The sequence below is a fragment of the Cololabis saira genome, chromosome 16, assembly GCF_033807715.1.
Source record: "Cololabis saira isolate AMF1-May2022 chromosome 16, fColSai1.1, whole genome shotgun sequence".
Classification (NCBI taxonomy): domain Eukaryota; kingdom Metazoa; phylum Chordata; class Actinopteri; order Beloniformes; family Belonidae; genus Cololabis; species Cololabis saira.
The window spans coordinates 30,690,920-30,713,665 of NC_084602.1; the positions used below are offsets into that span (position 1 = coordinate 30,690,920).

A 22,746-nucleotide genomic window follows, 5' to 3' on the forward strand; every position below is an offset into this window, starting at 1 on the left:
TTTTTTTATTTAAGAAAATGTCCCAACTTTAATCTAAATAGAGTTTACATACTTAAAATGTTAATCATGTGAGAGGGAGAAAAAAAATCACAAATATTTTAAAGCAAGGTAGTTTTTTCCTAACCCGGTTCCACCAGTCGAACGGGGTGAACTGCTTATTTACTGAACACCGATTTACATCTGTAAACGCAGTCACAACGACTACGTTTACATGGCTCGATCCTGTTTATCTTGATTGACAAAAGACTTTGTGAGGAAAGAAGAGAACATTTTTACATAAAAGCAGGTGAATCCAGTCTATCCTATCAGAAACACCCAACAGTGTGTGGAGAGATATGAAATTAACATTTCACTAAAAAGAGCTTTACAGTAATGAGTTATGTGATTATTCATTTCAGTTCTTATTCAACTGATCTAACTTTAAATACCCGAGTCTCTACACAGGGTGACTCCTAGTCGCCTCTCAGGCTCCATAACTCACCTTGAATCTGAGTTTAGCCTGATATCTGAAGGTGACTAAACCCTTCTGATCAGAGGCCTTCAGCTTTAGATTTGCTGTAACCACAGATGGGCCCAAAAGGGTTTAGACAATGATTTATACGTGGCCACAACATTAAAACTTAAACCATCGAGACATGATTAAAGTGTACAATTTCAGCTTTAATCTGAGGGGCTTAAAAAAGTATGACGAAACACCACACCACCCTCAGGGGCTCAAAAGTGTTTGGATGAAGTGACATTACCGTAAATATAACCTTCCTTTTTAATAGATGGAGGTAAATCCTTTGCAGTCAATGACTGCCTGAAGTTTGGACATGACCAGTCTGAGTTTCTTCCCTGCAAACGTCTTGCCGGGCCTTCACTGCTGCCACTTTCACTTCGTCACTAACTGGAAAACATGATCAAAGTGTGACGCTTGAATTATATTGAAATCTATCCTCTAACAGGTTGAAGCCCCACATGTGGTTCCAAGAATCTGATGGATGACAGGCTTTTTTTTAGATGTTTCCTGGTAAGGTCTGCTCTGGCTTTCTAGTTCTTGAATGTTATTGTTTGAACGTCATTAACATTCAGGATTTATCCTGACTTCTGCAGGCGTGGAAATGTCCATCTGCACCAAAGAAAGTGGTTCTTTTATTGTCTTCTGTGGTCTTAAAGCCCTCTTTTTCTTATTGAGAATGTGCCGAATTGTTGATTTGGGCCATTTTTTTTTTAAAGAGTTATGTCATCTTTCTCAGCCTAATGAGGTCCCTTCACTTGCTTTTGGATCTCTGCTCCATTCATCATTCAACATTCACTTCTTTTCAGTCATTTGTCCACATACTTCTGAGCACCTAAAAATGGAGGTACATTGCTAAAGTGGCTCTAACCCAAATGATGAATGTGATACTGTTTTGCAACCTCTTCATGTAAAACTGAAAGTCTACACTTTGATCACTTTCTTGACAGTTTTATTTCAATCAAAGCAAAATCTTGAAAACTTAAATGTATATTCATCAGCTGCTTTCATCTTCAGATCAATTCAGTTTTATTTAAATAGCACATTTTCCAAATCACAATTGAAATGCAAAGTACTTTACAGAGGAAAACAAGAAAAAGCACAAACATATTTAAACTGGCAAATAATAAAAGCTAATAAAAATGGTATAAAAAGCATAAATTCAAAGGTGAACTCCCCTGGCGGCACTGATCAAACTTTGATGTCATTACAGTTTTTCCACATCACTTTGAGACAGTATGCCTCAGATTTTTGGTAATATATAAAAGAATAGTCTAAAGCAATGCAAAAATGATATGCGACTTGCGTAGTGTTAATTATTAATTATTTAACTTTTAGAATCTTAAACAGCGTGTAAAAATGGCATAAATCCCATCAGAATCCAAAAGTGCATGCATTTTGCTGAAAATGATGTTGGTGCAGTCTGTGGAAATAAAACATTAAGCAAAGAAAATGACATGCAGACATATAAACACACAGATGTGCTTTTTCAGGGGGCGTTGGGATACGATTTAATTGACAGTGCTTTTTTTCTTTTATCGCCTGTGAAGCCCAAGTGCTTTGAGATTACTCACATCCTACTTGTGATGCCTGCAAGCTGCACAATTAACATTCAACACACACCAATTATTTAAAATAAAAATAAATAATACTATCCACAAGTTTAAGAGGCTAAAAAGCCAGCTGTGATCGTTGTGGAACACGGGCCCTGGAGGAAACAACAACTCACTGATTAATACTCTTTAAACTAAACCGTTACGGTTTCCGTTGGCACCTCAGTCAATTTCTATTCATATTGAATCCAGGTTTACGACACATTAATAAATGATCCAGCTCCAAATAAGCTCTAAAAACGTTATGCTTCCTGTTGATAAAGGAAATATATCCAGCTGTGATGGCTCATAACAGCAGTAACAATCAGTCTGTGAAATCGCATCTGCCATCAATTGAAATACAGAAATAATGAGAATCTTTTTTTAAAAAAAGGAACAAGGAAAGCAGTAACGCAGACTCTGGTTCATGGTAGCCTTGTATCAACATGCAGGCTTTCAGTGTAACAATTAAAAACAAAAATGTCCAAAAGGCAGAGTGTTAAGGAGCGACGGAGGTCAGAAGCTCATGAGAACGTCCCGCTCCTGCATGCTGGTGTAGAACGGCTTCCCGAACACAAACGAGTGAAGTCCGGCCCTCAGCTTCTCAGCCAACGCCATGATGATGTTCAGGTCTCCTTCCGCTGCCAGGTCCAGGTCCGTTTTCAAGTTTCGCAGTGAGCGGAATGGCTTCTTGCCTTTTTGCCTGATGAAAGAAAAGAATAGAGGTAACACATTACTGAGCAACTGCTACTAACTTGTTAAACTCAGAGTCAGACCACCTGTATTAGCATTTAGTCGGGGTTACAGCTGTGCACAGGAATGCCACGCCGGGATGAATTATGTATGCTGCTGCAGGATGCAAACTTTGCATAAACAAACCTGTCAACGCACCTGTAAAATAGCATGCCCTTAGACCTCTAGCTGTTGGCAGGAACACAAACAACACCGCTTTAACACAAGTTATTTTTTAATTCATCTCAGAATTCAGATTTGCCCAGAAAACCATTTCTACGTGGCAGAATTACCATTCTGGAATAATTTCAAGCACGTTATTGGAGGACAAGAAAAACAATAAAAAAAAACTCCCAGCAAGGATCTGTGGAGGCATCAGTGGTGGGGAAGGTCAGCACGCTGTTGTGGAGCACAGAAGGAGATGAGTCACGCCCAGATGGAGCCATGACCCGGTCGCTGCAGGGGGGGGTGCAGAAAAAGGTTCAGAGGATGTGGGGGACCAGAGAGTCTAGAAAATTTAAATTGCTCATGAATGTGGTTCTGGAGCAAAGCCAGAAAGCGGCTACTGTAACCTTGATGGGACTAAAAGCATGAATATAAAATCAAATGTGCAGTTTTATTCAATTTAGCGGAAAAATTTAATTAAAAAACAAAAGATATCTATTGTTTTTTGTATAGAAATTAAATAAATTTTGATTATAATGAAATAGAGTTTAGGGTGTAGGATTTAATAAGTTTTTACTTCTTCCTACTCCTTTTCGAGCATGTTAATTATGATGGATGCAGGTTTTTATTTATATTTTTGTCTTTTTTTTTTCTTATTTACATTTATTTATCATTTATGGATTATTGATTTATTCAATTTAGCGGAAAAATTTAATAAAAAAACAAAAGATATCTTTTGTTTTTTTGTATAGATATTAAATTAATTTTGATTATAATGAAATAGAGTTTAGGGGGCAGGATTTAATACGTTTTTACTTCTTCCTACTCCTTTTTGAGCATGTTAATTATGATGGATGCAGGTTTTTAATTATATTTTTGTCTTTTTTTTTCTTATTTACATTTATTTATCATTTATTGATTATTGATTATTATTGTTTTGTTTTGTTTTCACTACTGTTTCATGTTCGAAATAAAATTTAAATTCAATTCAATTCAATTCAAAAGTGGAGAGTGTAACGTTTTCCAAGTGCAGCTTGACTTAAAGGGGTATAGGAGTGAGCGCGTGGCAGAGAAATCAGATGTTCTTGCGGGATGGTCATAAAAACACTATTCAGTATTCTGATGATGCCATGATGACCATCATGGCATGTGATGCCCCTAACTCATTTTCTCTCATTAATTGAGCTCTCGTGAAGGACATGGCACAAACTGCGTTATCAGTTTCCTGCTCAAGACAATATTCTCGCGCTGTAAAGTGAGGAAGCTGTCATTGTGAGGTGATGCGGAGAATTCATCACCCGGTGCAGCTGCACCACCGGGCCCCTCTTCCCACTTCCTTCTCGCATCTCATACAAATCAGGGGCGAAATTGCTTTCCTCCTGTATCTATTAATTATGCTCATAGCACATTGATCTGAGCAGAGCTTAATAAATCATCTGCACATTATCCCCTTTTCAAAACGACTGCAGTGTGTTTGCAGAATACACCACCCCCCCCCCACCCCCCCCCCCCTTTTTGATTTTGTTTATCACTTCTCATGTGAGAAGTGTTTTTGAAAGATTTCTTTGCTATTCAGCTCCTCACGAGTTTGACAAGTGCCACACTCTAGAGCCCTTTTTGTTATGAATTCTCAAGAAGTTTAAATGAATTGGCTGTCAATACACTAAAGCCCCAAATGCCTGCAAAAGGTGTAAATGTCTTCACATTTTCACAGCTATTTTCTCTAGTGAAACTGTAAAAATAAAATGTAAAAAAATGCTGTGGCTTTAAAAGCAAAACACAAAACAAAACACGCAGATTATTTATATAGCACATTTTTCTTAAAATGTGCTTTATAAATAAAGTGGATTGGATTGGATGATAGGATTGTTGGGCAGAAATGCGTTTGAACAGCGTGCAAAGAGGGAAATCTTTTCATTGTCTCATCAAAAGCTTCCTTTAAGCACAAGATAGGGATCTAATTAAAGTCTGATGGTGTGAAGTATTTAACAATCACAAACAGCTTATTCTTCGTCAGAGATCCCACAGCATGGCTTATAACAGAACATTAGATCATGTCACGTTGCCGTTATTAATTTGTTAAATATGTCTTACTCATCTGCCATAAAGGAGTGATGGGAATATTGAGTGTTGGAATCAGATTCCTATGTACCATCTGACAGGAGATACATTTATGGTGCTACTGTTGTGGAAAAACCCATTAAATGCTCTTTAATATGTTTTTTCCAACTAGGTGAATATCTGGACGGAAACTGAGTGTCTAAGTCACCAAGAATAAGACTTGATAAATTATCCAGATTTTAGTAGATTTAATTAAGCAATTGCATGCAAAAGGGTCAGAACATACACTTCTCTTTAACACCTCGCTGGTGCTCGGTCACGTCCCAGCATGCTTCAAGGCCTCAACCATCATTCCCGTTTCCAAGAAGGCCAAGGTTACGGGCCTCAATGACAACAGACCCGTCACCCTGACCTCTGTTGTCATGAAGGTCCTGGAGCGCTGGACCCGATGCAGGATGCTGCGAACATGGCTCTGCACTACGCACTAGAACATCTGGATATTGTAGGCAACCACGTCAGCTTCCTGTTTGTGGACTTCAGCAGCGCCTTCAACACCATCCTCCCATCCGTCCTGGAGAACCAGCTCTCCCTGCTGCAGGTCCCAGTCTCCACTAGGAGGTGGATCATGGACTTCTTTACCAACAGGTCCCAACGGGTGAAGCTGGGGAAGTGCATCTCCAGCCCCAGGTCCACCAGTACCGGCTCCTCGCAGGGCTGCATTCTGTCCCCTCTCCTATTCTCCCTGTACACCAACAGCTGCGTTTCCCTCCACCCCTCGGTCAAGCTCCTAAAGTTTGCGGACGACACCACCCTGGTGGACCTCATCTCAAGGTGTGACCTTACAGGAGGGAGATTGAGCGGCTGCCACAACAACCTGGAGCTTAACACCCGCAAGACAGTGGAGATGGTGGTGGACTTCAGGAGGAACGCAGCCCCTCCCCGTCCCATCATGCTGGGAGACACACTGGTGGACTCTGTGGACTCTTTCCGCTTTCTGGGAATCAACATCACCAGGGTCTTGAAGTGGGAACTGAACTCCACGACCCTCCTGAAAAAGACCCAGAAAAGACTGTTCTTCCTCCGTCAGTTGAGGAAGTTCAGGCTGCCAAGGACCATGATGGCCCAGTTTTACACGGCCATCATTGAATCCATTATTACCCACGCCATCATCACCTGGTTCCCCGCTACAGCTGCAAGGGATCTCCACAAGCTGCAGCGAGTGACACGCTCTGCAGAGAGAATGATTGGCTGCCCCTTTGCCCTCCCTGAAGTCCCTGTACGACTCCAGGGCATTGAGAAGGGGCTAGGAAGATCATGGCCGATCCCTCTCACCCTGGCCATGGCCTCTTCACCGTCCTCCCCTCTGGTAGGAGGCTGAGACTACCTAAGGCTGTCAAAGCCCGCCAGACTCAGCTTCTTCCCCTCAGCCGCCAGGCTGACCAAGGACTCAGGTCTCCCCCCTCCCACTACTAAGTGACACTGGCACTGGTCACCGGTGTCACTTAAAAAAAAACTAAAACCGGACTAAAATATATGCCTTATCTACGGAAGAGTATTAGGGCCAGGCAGGAGAAAAATAAAAATAATATTTTAGAGGAGGAAGATTTTTTTTTCACTATGCACTTCGAGAAAAAAGTCGAAATGTCGAGAAAAAAGTCAAAATTTCGAGAAAAAAGAAGAAATGTTGAGAAAAAAGTCGAAATGTTGAGATTAATGTTGAAATACAATTTCGAGAAAAAAGTCAAAATTTCGAGAAAAAGTCGAAATGTTGAGAAAAAAGGTGAAATGTCGAGAAAAAAGGCGTAATGTCGAGAATAACGTTGAAGTACAATTTCGAGAAAAAAGTCGAAATGTTGAGAAAAAAGGCAAAATTTCGACTTTATTCACAAAACTTCGATTTTCTCTTGAAGTGCACAATAAAAAAAAATCTTCCCCTCTCAAATATTTTTTCCCTTGCATGGCCCTAATACTCTTCCGTACTTATTGTTTAGTCCCTCACTGTGGTGTTTTTGTGTCTGTTATTTATTTATTTATATGTGAAAATAATATACTGAACGTGCACACTGTCACCACCGTGACAAATTCCTATGTGTTTTTAACACAAATGGCAAATAAAAGTAATCTGAATCTGAATGCACCTTTGTCCAGTGGCGTTTAAAGTCTGTTTTAACTGGTTCCTAGTCCAGCCCAGCACTAACGCATGTTTCCAAAGTCCCAGTCATTCCATAAGTTTGCAAATAAAAGTCAAATCATTAAGACATGCAGAAACCAAAGGGTATGTTGATTCCAAGGCTTGTGCCTCTTGCTGTGTGTTCATGGCGAGACAATGACGCAGTCGCAAATTCAAAGCAATAACAAATGCAGAAAAACAGATAATTCCGGTCCTTTTTGCCTTCACATTTACCCATAGTTTTTGTGAGGCACTGGAAGTGTGTTCTGATCGCCAATAACTTCATGGCATTTGGCTTTAGGTCTTAGCGACGTCTCTTACGTTTCGTCCTCAATGTACTTGAGCAGCGTGAGGGCCTTCCTGTGGAGCAGCAGCAGGAACTGGGCCAGGTAGGTGCTCCGCAGGGACAGTCCTGGCTTCAGCATGAACACCTGGGGAACAGCACAGGAAGTCAATTAGTGTTCGGGCTGGGGGGAAAGAAATAGCGTTTATCTTGAGAGGAACAAAAATTCTTACACGTGGCAAGGCAAGTTTATTTGTATAGCACAGGGGTCGGCAACCCAAAATGTTGAAAGAGCCATATTGGACCAAAAACACAAACAACAAATATGTCTGGAGCCGCAAAAAATGAAGTCTTGTATAAGCCTTAGAATGAAGGCAACACATGCTGCATGTATCTATATTAGTTATAACTGGGGGAAGATTTATTTTTCATTATGCACTTCGAGAAAAAATTTGAAATGTCGAGAAAGTCGAAATGTCGAGAAAAAAGTCGAAATGTCGAGATTAATGTTGAAGGACAATCTCGAGAAAAAATGTGAAATGTCGAGAAAAAATTTGAAATGTCGAGAAGAAAGTCGAAATGTCGAGAAAAAAGTCGAAATGTTGAGAAAAAAGTGGAAATTTCGAGAAAAAAGTTGAAATGTCGAGATTAAAATAGGAAAGGAAAAATGAAGAAAAAGAGAAAAAAAAAGAAAAAAGAAGAAAAAAAAGAAAAAAGGAAAAAAAAGGTCAAACATTTTTGAAAAAGCTCCAGGAGCCACTAGGGCGGCGGTAATTCAAAGTGCTTTACATCAACATTAAAAGCAGCAAGACACAATTAAACAGAAACAAGTCAATTAAAAAGGGTAATAGACATAAGAAATAATAATACAATGAAATAAAATTGAATAAATAACAAATAAAATGAAATGAAATGATAAGAAAAGAGGTAAAATAATAAAAAGCGCAAGTTGTTAAAAGTAAGGGCAGTAGAGTACAGCAGGTAAGTATTTATTTTAAGAGTACGCTTCAGTAAAGAGTAATGTTTTTAGGCCTGATTTAAAGGAGCTGACAGTTGGAGCAGACCTCAGGTCTACAGGAAGTTTGTTCCACCGGTGAGGAGCAGAATAACTGAACGCTGCCTCACCTTGCTTGGTTCTGGTTCTGGAACCACAACAAACCAGATCCAGATGAACCTCAGGGGTCTGGGAGCTTCATAGGAACTAACAGATCCAGCATGGATTTTGGTCCAAAACCATTCAGGTCTTTGTAGACCAGCAGTAAGATTTTAAACTCTATCCTTTGACTCACTGGAAGCCAGTGTAGTGATTTCATGACCGGTGTAATATGGTCCAGCTTCCTGGTGTTTGTAATTAGAACATAACTTTTTTGTAATTAGAACATGATTTTTTTTCAAGAGTTTTAACAGTAACAGTTATATTTTAAGAATATAAATCATAGTGTTGTGTTTTTTTTTTCTGTTTGCAGATACTAAAAAAACACAACTGGCACTTAATTGTGAGTCAAAAATCAGATAACGACTAACCGACCAAGAAGTCAGATAATTAGAATCCCTCAATCCGTCCATTAACATCCGCTTATTTGTGTCGTGAGGACACAGAATTAGCAGTGAGACCCAGATAACCTTCTCCCCAGCCACCTCCTCCGGGAAGACACCACGGTGTACCCAGGCCGGCGGAGAAATATACACTTTCCATTGTGTCTGAGGTCTCCCTCAAGACCTTCTCCTTGCTGGAAATGTCTGAAACCTGCCCCCCCAGGGACACGATCATCCTAATCAGATCCCTGAATCCCCCATTTGGCTCCTCTCAGTGTGGAGGAGCAGTGATTCTTTCCCAAGTCTCTCCTGAATGAGTCCAGCCCCTTGAACCCGTGATCTCGACCTTTCGGCCTCCCTACAGCTCATGAACCCAGGTGAGCCCAGTACCGGGGTGAGCGGTAATTAGAAACAGAACCTCACTCCCAGCCTGCAGAGGGCATTCCACTGTTTTCCCACGCAGAGCACCATCGTTTCAGATTTAGAGGTGCTGATTTTCATCCCCGTCACTTCACACTCAGCTGTGAACCTCTCAGGTGAGAACATTTTTATTTTCTGTGTAACAAGGACAAATTCAACCCTTATGCCACCAACTGGAAATCCTCCATCCCTCGGCTGACCTTAGAGATTTGGTCCATGAAAGCAGAATCGGGGATAAAGGGCAGCCCTGACAGAGCCCGGGGGAAAAGGTCAATTGTATAGATCCCTGTTGGATACTTACTGACATCCTGACCTGATGTCCCCCCTGTGATCACCTCAGTGTCTGCTGTCTACATCTGTTTCTATAGTCATCCCTGTAGTGAACCAGCCAGCCATAGTGTCTGTGTCTCTCCTCTCTCTGTTCCTCATCCTCTTTTTCTGATCTCCCTTTTCCTGCTCTGCTCAGTTTTTCCTGCCGCTGTTTGGCTGAAGGTTTTTCTCCCACTAGGGGAGTTTTTACCTGCCATTGTTTATGTAATAATTGCTCGGGGGTCATGTTCTAAGTCTCTGGAAAGCACCTAGAGGCAAATTCTGTTGTAATAGACGCTATATAAATATAATATAATTGAATTGAGTTGAATTAAAGTCAAAATAAATGAAGTCAGCTTCATTTATCGTTTGTTCTCTGCTGTTGGAAACATTAAGGGTCCTGGTGGGTGTTGTTCAACTTTAATGCTTAAAAACAGTGTATTTCTATCTATTCCTATCTATTTTTTTTAACTTTAAAGGAGCTTGAGGCCGGATTGATGCAAGATTTATGAAAAAAATCCGTATACATTTTAAGTTTTCTAGTAATAATGTCAGATGAAGCGTTCCAAACCCAAAAGAATGAGCCCTCTAGTGTATCTCTCCTTTGCCTTGAACAGGCTGTGTGCTGCAAAATGTGCTGCAATTCGGTCCCGAATTTCCCGCGCTGGGCTGCGGATGTGACGTCACATGATGCTGCATGCGCGTTCTCCCCGTTCTCCCCGTTCTCCCGTGCCGGCTTCACTGTTGGCTGCAGTACCCCCAACGGCCGTCGTGGTGAAGGGTGGCGCTAGAGTCTCATTTCTTAAAAGGAGCCTCAAGCTCCTTTAAGTGATAATTAGGGCCCGAGCACTTACAGTGCGAAGGCCCTATTGTATCCGTAGGAATTTTTTCCTACAGAATTCTTCTTTATTCTCGTTTTTCTGACGAAAGGACAGCCTTTTTGTCCCCCTAAACATGCCCCAAAAGTCACCAAATTTTGCATGCAAGCCAGGCCTGGCGAAAAATTTGATATTTAATCGTTTGCATCAATGGGCGTGGCAAAATGGCTCAACAGCGCCCCCTAGAAAACTTTGTGCCTCAAGCCCCACAATACGGTTTGATGTACAAGTACATGCACGGAAATCGGTACACACCTGTATCATGGCGCAACTTAAAGAAAAGTCTCTTAGCGCCATGGCCGAAACCGAACAGGAAGTCGGCTATTTTTAATTAATCGTGTAATTTTGGCGCAATTTAGGCCATTCCTTCGGCAGTTAACACGGCCCGAACCGTAATTTGCACCCAGGTTTGTTATACATCAAAATGTGCGTCTCCATCCTGCGACAACGCGCTTTACTTTTCTCAGTCAAAAGCGTTACCGTGGCGACGCTAGATGCCAAAAAACGCGACCCCCCTTCATCTGATTGGTCCATATGTGATAGTTCCTACTTTCTGCCATAACTTTTGAATGGTTTGATATAGAGTCGTGACTGGTGTCATCCGCTAAATGTCCAGGCCTGAAGAATCTACATGCAAGTCATACAAGCTTCCACTGCAGCACGCCTGAACGTGCACAAGGGTGCGAGGGCCCGTTCATCGCTGCTTGCAGCTTTAATTATAACTGTTCCTCAAAGCATGCAATACAAAACACAACAGAAATGTCTCTATATTCTCACCTCATCAATAAAACACTTCACCAAAGTGTCCCTATGCATGACATCTTGGAATATATTCCTGAAATTTAAAAAGAAAAAAAGAAAAATGAATGATCAACAGCATTTTTAAATTTGAACGGCTCATCTTAAATATTACACAAAGGGCTACGTGACAGAAAACTGCCGGCGGTCCACGCTCACAGGTCGGGGGTGAAGGTTTCATCGGTGTGAATCACCGTGTCCGGAGGGATGTCGTCCTCGCTGTCCGTCTTCCAGAGAGCGCTCAGCTCAGAGCGCATGTAGCGCCGCTGGTTGTACGTGTGCTCGTGGCACGGCGGCATCTGCTTGACTGTGTTGATGTCCACGTCGATGTGCGTGGTGGGGTACGGCGAGTAGAGCACCTGGCGGAACGGCAGAACGAAGCTGCCTGTGGAGTCCTGAGGAACAGAACCGAGAGGATTATTATCAGACCTGGCAACCCAACGTTTACTCAGCTCCGGATGAACGTTTTATTCAGACACGCTACACCGTTTATAATGCTAATACCCATTAATCACATTAATCATTGGGCAATTATGGGTTTTATATATATATATATATATATATAAAAATATACACACATATACAGGACTGTCTCAGAAAATTAGAATATTGTGAATTTCTGTAATGCAATTAAAAAAACTAAAATGTCATACATTCTGGATTCATTACAAATCAACTGAAATATTGCAAGCCTTTTATTATTTTAATATTGCTGATCATGGCTTACAGCTTAAGAAAACTCAAATATCCTATCTCAAAAAAATTGAATATTCTGGGAATCTTAATCTTAAACTGTAAGTCATAATCAGCAATATTAAAATAATAAAAGGCTTGCAATATTTCAGTTGATTTGTAATGAATCCAGAATGTATGACATTTTTGTTTTTTGAATTGCATTACAGAAAATAAAGAATTTTATCACAATATTCAAATTTTCTAAGACAGTCCTGTATACACACATATATATATATATAAAAATATATAACAGCATTGTCTGAATCTAAAATACAACCAGACCTCACCGTCGTCCCTGATCTGAGAAAGAAACTGTTAGAACGTAGAACAGCGAACCTTGAGCAGACCCTGAATGAACAGGCCGGTGTCGTATTTGAAGGAAGAGCTGGACCTGCAGAGGCGAGAGCACTTCCTCTCGGCCGGGGTGAGGAAGAGGCAGAGCGTCCGCACAATCTGCAAGAGCGCGTTCAGACATCTGGGTTTAGGTGTTTACATTTCCACATTTGCAAAGGTATTTGAAGCCCCGTGGAGATGTAGGACGGCGTGCACGACAACCCTCTGTGTTTTCCAAGCTCAGTCACACAGTCAGCACAAAACTAAGCAATGATTCAGCTCAAAAGTTTTTCAAAAGAAACCAGGGAAAACACTGCTGGTTAAAGCTCTCAATCGGACATTAAGCTGGAGGCGAGCTGTCGAATTTGAGGGGGAAAAAATGATTTATTTGGTGCTTAAATTAGGCTTCAAGCCAATAAGACTGCAAATTAATTCAGAGAAAACTTTTGATTTTCACTCTGAAAAAGATGCAAAGAGGGTAAACTCAATTTCAACCAGCAACTTTATCTTCTCTTATATCAGGAAACCTGTATGTTTTCACAGTTTATTTGTCATTCCTGTGCAACTTGTACGTTTCTCAAGAAAGTAATAGCAGGAACTGCTTCCAGTAACAGAACCACTTCGCAAACACTTAAAAGCCCTTGTGGGGACGACTAAACACAATCAGCGAGGCATTAGAAACTAAATAAAAAAAGAAATCAAAGCGTATAGCTGCAAAAGAAATGTCTGCATGATGCTAGTAATTGAATAAAAGTACCTTGTTTACTTTGTCTGGGTTGCTTCCAACCACCACGGAGCAGCCACACGTCTGCAGGTGAGAACTGACGGCTCTACGGCAGACAAACATTCAGATTAGACTCGCTTTGTTTCAACAGCATCATCTAAACTTCTAGGAGTCATTACTGAAATCAAGGGGAAGCGTATTTGGGAGGATGTACACAGAAGAGAACGTGAGATCATATCAGAGAGAGAAGCAAGGGGAAAGATACTGTAAACTGGTGTAGCAATGCTAAAATATATATTTAACTCACAGCACCATGATCCGGCCCTCTTGGTATATTCTTGGAAAAACCACTTAAAAAGCAATACTTTTAAATAAGATAGTTACATTTTCTTGCGTAATACACAGCAAGTCTACAAGATCTAGTTTTCCAGATGCTTTGTCATTGTCACCGCTAACGAATCCTGTTCAACTCCGAGCAATTTGGAGCTTTACAGTCGCAATGGACTTTCCAGAGTCTCGGCACTGCGGAGAGATTCAGGCCCGGTGCTTTCTGAGGAGATAAGCTCGACTAAACAGAGAGCCATCAGTCATCATCGGGAGGCTGACGGGTGTTAAGCGGCCATTGTTCATCCTCTCCCTCTGCATGTGACTGCACTGCATCGCTTACTTGTGGAGGAAATCCTCGTGGCAGCTGTCGCCGATGTCGTCATCATTTAGCACGGTGTCTTTTATCTGCTCGCAGCACGAGAGGGACAAATTAGTCACTGATGGACAACAAAAGTCTACAGAACGACAAAGAGCTGAAGGACACGTTGGACGGTGATACAAAGAAAACGAGACATGGGGACATAAAAATAAAGAAAGATATTCAGGGGAACTTCTGCATTTAATCGATGGATGGGAACAAACGTGTTGAATCAAGTGCACATCTCTTCTTTAAAGGGGACCTATTATGAAAAACAGGTTTTCTCTTGCTTTAACATATATAAAGTGGTCTCCCCTCAGCCTGCCAACTCAGAGAAGGAGGAAAGCAAACAAATTCTGCAGTGTCTGTACAGCCGCCCGGATGAGCCGTCCAGTCTGATGTGGCTTCTACGAGCCAATAAGATTCTGCTCCCTTTCGTTACGTAACGAAAATGCGATTTACAAACCGGATTCGGTTGAAGTTGGGAAATTGTGTAAAATGTAAATAAAAACAAAATACAACGATTTGAAAATCCTTCTCAAACTATATTCAATTGAATACACTACAAAGACAACATATTTAATGTTCAAACTGATAAACTTAATTAGAGTTGTCCCGATCCGATCACGTGATCGGAAATCGGGGCCGATCACGTGATTGCAGACTCGATCCGGACTCGGACGTTATGAGCCGATCAGGAATCGGATATATATATATCAGGGTTTCCGTTGTCCGGTAATTGCCGGACTTTGTCCGGTAAAATATGCCGAAGTCCGGTATTTTATAATCTCTCCGGTCAAAATGTCCGGTGAAAATACTCACTGGCGCCGACATCCACGTGTGCGTTGATTTATGGTTCCGCGTCGCACCGACGCAGAGTGTACAGCGTAGGGTTCGCTGCGACGCGCACCCTACGCCCGACCCTACGGCGTAGGGTCTGCGTTGGTGTGACGCAGAACCATAATTCCGGCTTAAAAGTAAACAACATGCGCCCAAGTACCCGTGCATGACAGGCAGACACACACGGGGAGAAGAGACAATTTCTTTAATTTTTATTTTTTTTTAAAACTTTATCCTTATGAACGCAATTGTTATATACGGTAGTCCAACTTTCCTTATTTTAATCAGAACACTTTTTTTTTTCCTCTTCGGCGTGGAGTAGTGGGCTTGGAGCGGCAGCCATTGGTTAGTTTTTTCTTTTTAGATCCGAGGCTTTGCGTAGATGGTGGCTTCCGCAACTTTCAGGCGCTTTTTCTGCGCAAGCAAGCTTTATAGATGAGGCCCCAGGACTGAAGCATAATACATCCATGGACTGAAGCGGAGCTGCGGTGCCGACATTATGGTTCCGCGTCGCGGAAGGCTCTGCGTTGGTGTGACGCGGGACCATAAATCAACGCACACGTGGAGTAGTGGGCTCGGAGCGGCACACCGCATGCGCGCAGAGCACGCCTGTTTGTTTTGAAGCTGAAGCAGCCCTATGCTTAAAAAAAAAAAAAAAAAAAGAAAAAGAAAATAACATTTTTTTATACTGACTTAAGAATGTTCAAGCTGCCTGTTTTATAAAAGTATCGGATCGGGACTCGGTATCGGCAAGTCCTCAAAATCAAAGGACTCGGACTCGGACTCGGGGGCAAAAAAACCTGATCGGGACATCCCTAAACTTAATTGTTTTTTGCCAAATAATAATTAACTTAGAATTTCATGGCTGCAACACGTCCAGTAGAAGTTGGGAAAGGTAGCAAAAAATACTGAGAAAAGCTCATCAAACACCTATTTGGAACATCCCACATGTGATCAGGCTAATTGGGAACAGGTGGGTACCATGATTGGGTATAAAAGGAGCCTCCCCAAACATGCTCAGTCATTCACAAGCAAGGATGGGGCGAGGGTCACCACTTTGTCCACAACTGCGTGAGAAAATAGTTGAACAGTTTAAGAACAATATTTCTCAAAGAAAAATTGCAAGGAATTTAGGGATTTCAACATCTACGGTCCATAATATCATGAAAAGGTTCAGAGAATCTGGTGAAATCCCTGCACGTAAGCGCCACGGCCGGAAACCAAGACTGAATGACCGTGACCTTCGATCCCTCAGACGGCACTGCCTTAAAAACCGACATGAGTGTGTAGGATATCATCAAATGGGCTCAGGAAAACTTCAGAAAACCACTATAAATACAGTTTGTCACTACATCAGTAAGTGCGGGTTAAAACTCTACCATGCAAAGAAAAAGCCGTTTATGAACAACATCCAGAAACGCCGCCGGGTTATCTGGGCCTGAGCTCATGTAAAATGGACTGATGCACAATGGAAAAGTGTTTTGTGGTCTGATGAATCCACTTTTCAAATTGTTTTTGGAAACACTGGACGTCGTGTCCTCCGGACCAAAGAGGAAGCGGAACCATCCGGACTGTTATCAACGCAAAGTTCCAAAGCAGCATCTGTGATGGTTTGGGGGTGCATTAGTTCCCATGGCGTGGGTGACTTACATTTCTGTGAAGGCAACATAAATACTGAAAAGTACATAGGCCTACAGATTTTGGAGCAACATATGCTGCCATCCAAGCCACGTCTTTTTCATGGACGCCGCTGCTTATTTCAGAAAGACAATACCAAGCCACATTCTGCACGTGTTACAACAGCGTGGCTTCGAAGTAAAAGAGTCCAGGTTCTCCCCTGGCCCGCTTGCAGTCCAGACCTGTCTCCCTTTGAAAATGTGTGGCGCATTATGAAGCGTAAAATACAACAGAAGACCCCGGACTGTTGAACAACTGAAGCGCTTCATCAAGCAAGAATGGGAAAGAATTCCACATGACAAGCTAAGAGAATTAGTCTCCTCTCTTCCAAAATGTTTGAGTGTTATTAAAAGGAAAGGTGATGTAACGAAGTGGTAAACATGCCCTTTCCCAACTTCTACTGCATGTGTTGCAGCCATGAAATTCTAAGTTAATTATTATTTGAAAAATAAAATAAAGTTTATGAGTTTGAGCATTAAATATGTTGTCTTTGTAGTGTATTCAATTGAATATGGGTTGAAAAGGATTGTCAAATCATTGTATTTTGTTTTTATTTACATTTTACACAATTTCCCAACTTCAACCGAATCCGGTTTGTACAGTACATATGTTGGCCTCCGATGCGTGAAACCACGCCCACAACTAACTCTGCTGGCCGGAGCTTCCGCCATTTTTTCATAGCGGTGTATCGCATCATTCAGGCAGCCAATCAGCACAGTGCCTCATTATCATAGCCCCGCCCACTCAGAATCCCGCATAGATAAAGAGGTTAGAGACTGGGATGCTGGAGACATGGCTCAGAGGCTGAATTTCTAATTTATTTAGCAAAAACAATCGAAAGCTTGTTTTTAAGACATTCAAGGCCTGTTTAAAATAGGTATTAGATGCCATAATAGCTCCCCTTTAAATTGCAATTAGACTATCCATGGCATCAACATTCTTCAAATCTGTACATTTGTCTTTAAAGTGAATCATAACACTGATGATTTACCGGTTAAGAAACTTCATCTTCCATTGTATAAAACATCCCGTGGTCCGTTTTCTATTAAATACCATGCAGTTATCATGTGGAACAATTATGTACATTTAATTGATTTATCTTTGTTACTCTCCATGTACAAAAAGAAACTTAAGAATGCTCTGCTCTCTAAATCATTTGATTTAGAATAGGACCCCCTATTTTTTTTTTCACTTTTTCCTTTACAGGAAATGTTCAGTTTTTGCATTTAATATGCAATTGTGATTTGTTAATATCTTAACTTTAGTATATTGTTTGGGTGTGGTTTTCATATAAGCCTATATAGGCTTCTAACCACTCGTCACACATTTCTTCTTGTTGTAGTTTTTTTTTTTTTTTTTATATTTTCCTTATGTGGATTTTTTCTTCTGTTTTTTTTTTTTTCACGTTCATTCAAGCAGAGCCTAGTTCCGTTAAAACTACTTGGAAATTGAAAAACAAGGACGATAATAATACAAACAAATGAAACATTTCCAAAGGGTTTTGCTGCTGCTATAACTGCAAATATTTTCCAATTACTTTCAGTCATGATGTCGAGATGACAGGGCACCAACTCAGCCTCCACGCTGACATCCTAGTTTACTGCTGAAAGCATTTAAATTTAAGGTGGAAACATCATCAATGCCCAGCAGTAATTTATTGCAACACAACTAATGTTCCACACTTTTATTTTCAAGCTGCCCTCAATTACTATCATAGAAACAGGATTGAATCAGTGTTCGTGCGCCGACATGCATGCCGCTTACGTCTATATCTTCAGGCACGCTGTGTGATTTCATCGAGGCCAGCAGCTCCATTATTGGGACAATCTCCAAGCTCAGCACTGAGATGATATTATAGCCCTGGAGACAACAGAAAGGAGGAAATTACCATCTTAAATAAATTTGAGACTCAGATGATGAGGCGAGGCAACCGCCGATAATTATTAGCTGCTGAGACTGCCGGATCTCAGGACTCATTAGTGTTACTTCTCTGAATTACAGGCAGTTGAGATTGTGTTGAAGAAACGGCTGCAACAATAAAAGACGCTACAGTTACATTACGACAGCCCTTGTCCACAATCAGCGCAGAGTAATAAAAGAACCGCCCCCCCCCCCCCACCACGTGTCTTATCACATTTCTAATTAAATGTCACACAAAGCAGAGGAATCGACAGATACATTTTAATCACAATTATTTTTCTAATATCTGGAAGGACAATGTGACAAATTGCCCCCCGGAGGAGAAAACCTTTCGCATTTGAAAAAGAGTAAATATCAGGGGAACTTTTCTGTAATTTGACTCATTATCTCAAAATGACTAAGAGAATCTTTTAATTATAAGATTAGATGTCCAAATTAGAAGAAAAGGTCAAGGAGGTTATCAATCATCACTTCAAGAGTTTGGAACTTCCTATCAACCACCCTGGTGCTTATTGATTCTGAATATTTCGAGATTAGAGTCCAAGTGATTATTTCAGTTTTATTAGTTTTACATTGTACCATTTTAACTCCAACCCTACACTGGAGGCGTTTTGATTTGCCACTACAGTTAAATACCAGTCAAGGCTTAATTACTTTTTTAGAGAGAAATATAGATTTTTGTAACTACAAAATCAATCACCTTTTATTCCGCTTATCCATCATTCTATTTTTATTTTAAGCTTAGCCATTGAATTATGGTATATACTTTTTTTCCCCACACTTAGTTTTGTCAAATAAACAATGACACAATGTTAAACTGTATGTCCTTTGTTTTTCTTACACTTATCTCATTTTGAGACTTGGTTTGTGGCCAGATTCATAAAATCTTTGAACTGAAAGAGGATTACTTTTCACATAACCATTAATGTATTTTAAAGAATTCAGTATAAAAACCAATAAAGTTAGGCAGGTTTATATGATTGAAGCACTCTCCAGAATAAGGATTCCCTTTGAGCTCATCAGTCTCGTATCTCTCAGTTTTGTGTGTACGCCGGTTATTTCCTCTGAAGGACGACTTGGACCCAATGAACTAACTCTCCTCTGCCTGGGAAAATGCAACTTTATTATAATCCCAACGCTACTGCAATTCTTAACAGGTGAAACAAATGTGAGGCATTATTCAACACCCACTTAATAATATTATGTGTAAGCCATTTGTCTGGTCCTTTGTGAATGCCGAGTACAGGAGGGAAATGCAGACGGATAAGCAGGATTAGCAGCATACCTTCTGCATCCAAATGCGTCCTTTGCGGATAGCGTGCTTCAGTCTCTCCACGCAGATGGTGTGCAGAGGTAGGTAGAAGGCCAGCTCTGCCTGAGGTAGAATTATGGACAAGGCACATGTGTTCTTATCGCCCTTCAGCTCGCCATCAAAGATCAGAGACACGATGATGACGCCCTTCTCTGCCAGGACAAAAAACTTCACGTCCACAGCTCCGCACTCAGCACTTCGTAAAATCTCCCCGTTGAGTGTGTGGTTGGCTAAAAAGGTGACCTCTCCGTCGCTGAGGAACATCAGCTGGTCGCCCTTTGGTGACCAGATGTGGCGCACGCGTGGACCCAGGATGTTGTCCCAGTAGGCAAAGGTGGCAGCCAGCAGGGGACATTCTCCATCTACAGCGACCTCAGACTTTGCCACGGCTGGTGATTGTGGTGGACAGCCAGAAGACATTGGACAAGCCAAGAAATGTCCCTGAAACAGCTTGTTATGATAAACTTCCTTTATAAAAAAAAGACAGGAAAAATAACAGTCAGAAGTGCAACAAGCAAAGGAATAATGTCAATGCTTGAGCATCAGGGAACAATGTGATTTGCCAATAGTAAACGCATTATAAACAGGAACAACGACATGTGATCAAATGCAATTTTCTTTTTCTTCAACTGTGTCCCTGCACACTAGTGTACTGTGGGAGATTGAAAGTTATGACACTTCCTGCAAATTATTAACAGTAACTAAATAATAATCTTTTAAGTGTTTTAAGTGAAATAGAATAAATCCTCACAGCACATCTGACAAAGCAAATGAATACTCTTCCATCTCTTTAGGTGGCTAATAATGTTCTTCCTTAAATACAACCTGATGCATGCAAGAAGTGAAAGTAAAGAAAGAAAAAACTAAACATCCATGGGTTGTGGTGTTCTCTGTCACGTTTTTACTCTATAAACATGTGACTGCCTCAAAAAAACAAGCAAACACACACACAAAAAAGGTAAAAACAAACAAACAAACACTGATCTGATCATTTCCGCGTATAAATCCTATAAGAGGAAATGAAAGTGATTTGTTTGAGGTATTGCTCTAGTCATCTGACAATTTTTAGTTAACCCACACTGGTCTGTATCTTACGACGGAGTATTAGGGCCAAACTAAGACAAAAAAAAAGGAAATTACGAGAATAAAGTCATAATATTACGAGAATAAAGTCGTAATAGAATAAAGTCGTAATATAACGAGAATAAAGCCGTAACATTACGAGAATAAAGTCGTAACATTACGAGAATAAAGTCGTAATATTACGAGAATAAAGTCGTAATTTATGAGAATATAATTTAGGAGAACTCTTAAAAGGAAGAGCATCTTCTCCCTGTGTTAAAATGAGGAATATTGACCATCTTGTGAAGTTCTATTTATATATTTATAATATATTTAATATTATGACTTTATTCTCGTAATATTATGACTTTATTTTTTATTTTTTGTCTTAGTTTGGCCCTAATACTCCGTCGTAGTATCTGATAAATTCATCCAAACAAATCGTAATGCTTTATGCGAGTATGACAGTTTCACTAAGCACTAATGAGAAGAAGCTTTCCTTAAAAAGCTTTTGATCTTCCACATAATTTATTTATATTTACTATTATCATTTTGTTTTTTTTATCCTTTATTATTAAATCACACTTAAGATATAATATATTAAGATATTAAGCCCTATAAGACCAGCAGCATCTTCAGATGGTTCTATTGTGATGCCTGCTTGATGTGAACCAGTATTGTTTTGTTTCTTCACCGAATAAAGAAGATAAGTGTAAATAGACGTGTATTACATTGTCGTAAAGTAGCCATGTAATAAATATTTGTAACATAATAAGTGTAACTATAAATAGCATGAGTGGTCGTGCGCTAACTCGGGCTAAACCGCTATAATAATAAAAAACTATTGAATCACAACGTTACGACTTACTTGTTTGGTGTTTTAAGCACCAGAAAACAGCGCTTCTAGGGGAGAAGGTTAAAAATGTCACTGATAAATCATCACTTTTGAGCTTCGTGCGGCTTTAATGCAGCTGCAGTGTTGTTGCTGTCAGGTCCACCCACTTCCGCATACGTCACACTGACGTCACTCAAACCGCAGCGGCAACAGAGACCCCTAGCGGTCAAGCGGGGAACAGCGACTCAATGATGTCATTTTTATTCAAAGCGGTCACCTGCAGAAAACGAGATGCTTAAATTCACTTACATGAAGCCTGGTAAAACAAATAGATATATCTGCAGGCAAGATATTATGTTTCCCTTCTAGTTTTATGTACTGAGGGTGGTGTAACTCAGAATTAATGACATTCACTTTAGTCCAGTAAGCTGCTGCACCCCTATCCCCCTTCAGTTATGCTCCTATAAAAATGCGTCATATCTCTCAAGAGCGTTTAGATGCAGACTTCCACTAGAATAACTTTGAGTGCTTTAACAATGGTTCACATATTCTTTTTTCTTGTGAATATGTTTAACAGTTTCATTTCAAAAGGATAAGTGTTGCTCATTACCAGCTCATTACTCACATTAAGGTCAGCTACATCCACAGGAAGAAATCCTAGAAATATCCTTCCTTTACACATTTACAGAGGTGTTGACATGGCAGCAGGTGTAAAGTGTTTTTATTCAGCCTCCCACCTGTGCTCTGTACTGAGCACGGGGATATTGTTCCTAATGGTCTTTAAAAAGATGACTGATGCTGCTGGCACTAAATGGCTCATCAGCGATTCACAGACTGAATTGCTCAGATTGAACAGGTCATGCAAACAAAACAGTCATTCTCACTTATGTAACACAATTACATCATGAGCTTAACATGTCACACTCACCATTATTACAGTCTACAACACATTTCTGGACTGTTCTTCCACCTGTTTCTGTACTGATACCTGTTTCCTCACATTCATCCACAAGTGGTGTCTCTTCTCCTTCTTCAATGTTTGGCTTCCATCTTCAATTTCTTCTGAGGCCTCATGTGGGCTGTTGCAATATAGGGCTACAAATCTTAGTGACTTAACTCCTAATGGACAGGCTGCAAATATCAAGCAGCCACCATCTTTGGGCTTTCTTGATACCTGAGA

General features: G+C 40.6%; 1 protein-coding gene across 1 annotated transcript; it reads right to left on the reverse strand.

Annotated features, from left to right (window-relative positions):
* Positions 1–1,445: 1,445 nt before the first annotated feature.
* c9orf72 (C9orf72-SMCR8 complex subunit) lies at positions 1,446–21,801 on the reverse strand. The gene is made up of 10 exons (XM_061743038.1): positions 21,600–21,801; positions 19,643–20,137; positions 18,202–18,297; positions 13,903–13,967; positions 13,269–13,341; positions 12,515–12,631; positions 11,603–11,838; positions 11,423–11,480; positions 7,541–7,650; positions 1,446–2,794 (listed from the first exon to the last, which is right to left on the reverse strand). The coding sequence occupies exons 2-10, from the start codon at positions 20,087–20,089 to the stop codon at positions 2,608–2,610; spliced, it is 1,389 nt and encodes a 462-aa protein (XP_061599022.1). The 5' UTR covers positions 20,090–20,137; positions 21,600–21,801; the 3' UTR covers positions 1,446–2,607.
* Positions 21,802–22,746: the final 945 nt, after the last annotated feature.